At 38.1% G+C, this 2,826-nt stretch overlaps 1 protein-coding gene across 1 annotated transcript in view; it reads left to right on the top strand.

Moving 5' to 3' along the window:
* The window catches only part of LOC111722795 (zinc finger protein 43-like), a 6,586-nt gene that overhangs the window by 3,028 nt on the left and 732 nt on the right, over positions 1–2,826 (top strand). The window contains exon 3 of the mRNA XM_023509130.1: positions 1,220–2,717. Within this exon, the coding sequence (XP_023364898.1) occupies positions 1,220–2,717 (1,498 nt within the window). The remainder of the gene's footprint in view (positions 1–1,219; positions 2,718–2,826) is intronic.

A 2,826-nucleotide genomic window follows, 5' to 3' on the forward strand; every position in this document is an offset into this window, starting at 1 on the left:
ATTCGAACCCACCACCTTAGGTGTATGTGGCTGGTGCCTTAGCCGCTTGAGCCACAGGCACCGAGCCTACACATTTTCAAAATATGTTTTAACCTGGTAACAACAGTTACTAGTTTTTATTTTTAAATGTTCTTTTTTTTCACATCTGTACTCAAATATTTTATTGGCGTCAGCAATTACATCTCGTTATATTGTACTTGTAGACCCTTTATCAGAAGTTTAGTGCTACCTTTCTGTTTTTGGCTTTGAACTCTCAAGTATGATTCAAAGTGTTTCGTGCACCATCATTATAACAATACAGAATTTCATGGAAGTGTACTTAGTTAACCGTTTTTACATAATTTAGAATTGTTGTCTAGCATGCCTTCCTTTGACATTTCTTATGTGGCAGCTTTTAGCATCTGTTCATCATGATAGACATTTATTTTTTCTTTGTTTAGAATGGCAGTTTGGCTTTGAAGTTTTTGTTCTTCCCGCACTTTGACTATATCCTCCAACTTTTATTAGAGACAGAGTCTTACTTTGTCCCCTGCAGTAGTATACCGTGGTGTCACAGCTCACGCAACCTCCCCCTTCTCAGCTTGTGTGATTCTCTTGCCTCAGCCTCTCAAGCAGCTGGGACTACAAGCACCTACCAAAGCACTCGGCTATGTTATTATTAATATTTACCAGCTTTTCATTTTTATACTTTATGTGCACACACAAAATTTATTTATCTGTCTATTTGTTTATTTATTTGAAACTGAGTTTCTGTCACCCTGTGTGGAGTGCAGTGTTGTCATCACTCACAACATCCTCAATATTCTGCGCTCAAGAGATCTTCTTGCCTCAGCCTAATGAATTGCTGGGATTACAGGCATGTGCCACCATGTCTGACTATTATTTATGGGACAGATATGGTCAATTCTTGCTTAGGTTGATCTTGAAAACCTGTGCTGTATTGATCTATTCACCTCAGTGTCCCAGAGTTCTAGGATTACAAACATGAGCCAATGCACCCAGGCTCTGTGGTGTCTCTACAACTTCTGTTCACCTGCTATGCTGCAAGTTCCTAAATGCAATATTTATTTACCTTTAAGGTAATTCATGCCTGTGTACTGTATTATGCCATCTTCCTAATGATCTTGGCACAATGTTGCAGATAAAATGTGTAATGTGTATTTACTCCATTCTGATAAAAGTCAGTGGCTAAAATGGCTCTTGTTTAAATTTCTTTCAGCTGTTTCTAACCATCCTGAGCAAGACCAATTGCAAGATCTGGACACAAATGTTTTATTCCCAGAGATAATCCTGAGGAGATATCGAAACTGTGCACCTGACAATTTAAACTTAACAAAAGACTGTGCAAGTGTGTCTGAGTGTAAGCAGCAGAAAGTATGTGACAGTGGACTTGACCACTGTTTAAAGGCTGCCCATACCAAAACCTTCCAATGTAGTAAATGTTTGAAAGTCTTCACACAATTGTCAAATCTAAGTAGACATAAGATGATAGATACCGTAGGGAAAACATTTCACTGTATAAAGTATGGGAAAGCCTCTAACCCAAGCTCACATGTTAGTAAACATGAGATAATTCATATTGGAGAAAAACAGTACAAACGTAAAGAAGGTAGCAGAGTCTTCAGATGTTGCTCAAACCTGTCTAAGCATAAGAGACATCCTACTGGAGAAAAACTCTACAAGTGTGAAAATGATGGCAAATGTCTTAGCCGCAGATCAAAATATCGTACACATAACAGTGTTGATAGTGGAGGAAAACCCTACAATTATGAAGATTGTGACAAACTTAACAAGCAACACTCACACCTTTCTGGACATCAAAGAATTCATTCTGGAGAGAAACATTACAAATGTCAAGAATGTGGCAAAGGCTTTAACTGCTACTCAACCCTGTCTATACATGAAAGAATTCATTCTGGAGAGAAACCCTACAAATGTCAAGAATGTGGCAAAGCCTTTAACCAGTACTCAACCCTGTCTAGACATCAAAAAATTCATTCTGGAGAGAAACTCTACAAATGTCAAGAATGTGGCAAAGCCTTTACTCTTCGTTCTGGCCTTACTAAACATCAAAGAATTCATTCTGGAGAAAAACCTTTCAAATGTCCAGAATGTGGCAAAGCCTTTCACTATAACTCAACCCTGTCTAGACATCAAAGAATTCATTCTGGAGAGAGTCCCTACAAATGTCAAGAATGTGGCAAAGCCTTTAGTCTTAGTTCAAGCCTTACTCAACACCAAAGAATTCATTCTGGAGAAAAACCCTGCAAATGTCAAGAATGTGGCAAAGCCTTTCGCTGTAACTCAACCCTGTCTAGACATCAAAGAATTCATTCTGGAGAGAAACTCTACAAATGTCAAGAATGTGGCAAAGCCTTTATTCTTAGTTCTAGCCTTACTAAACATCAAAGAATTCATTCTGGAGAGAAACCCTTCAAATGTCAACAATGTGGCAAAGCCTTTCGCTATAATTCAGACCTTTCTATACATCAAAGAATTCATTCTGGAGAGAAACCCTACAAATGTCAACAATGTGGCAAAGCCTTTACTTTTAGTTCTAGCTTTACTAGACATCAAAGAATTCATTCTGGAGAGAAACCTTACAAATGTCAACAATGTGGGAAAGGGTTTCACTGTAACTCAGACCTTTCTGTACATCAAAGAATTCATTCTAGAGAGAAACCCTTCAAATGTCAAGAATGTGGCAAAGCCTTTCAGTATAACTCCTACCTTTCTGTACATCAAAGAATTCATTCTGGAGAGATACCCTACAAATGTCAACAATGTGGCAAAGCCTTTACTGTTCGTTCTAGGCTTACTAAACAT

This window comes from Otolemur garnettii, unplaced genomic scaffold, assembly GCF_000181295.1.
Source record: "Otolemur garnettii isolate 467f Iridium unplaced genomic scaffold, OtoGar3 scaffold00387, whole genome shotgun sequence".
In the NCBI taxonomy this organism is placed as follows: domain Eukaryota; kingdom Metazoa; phylum Chordata; class Mammalia; order Primates; family Galagidae; genus Otolemur; species Otolemur garnettii.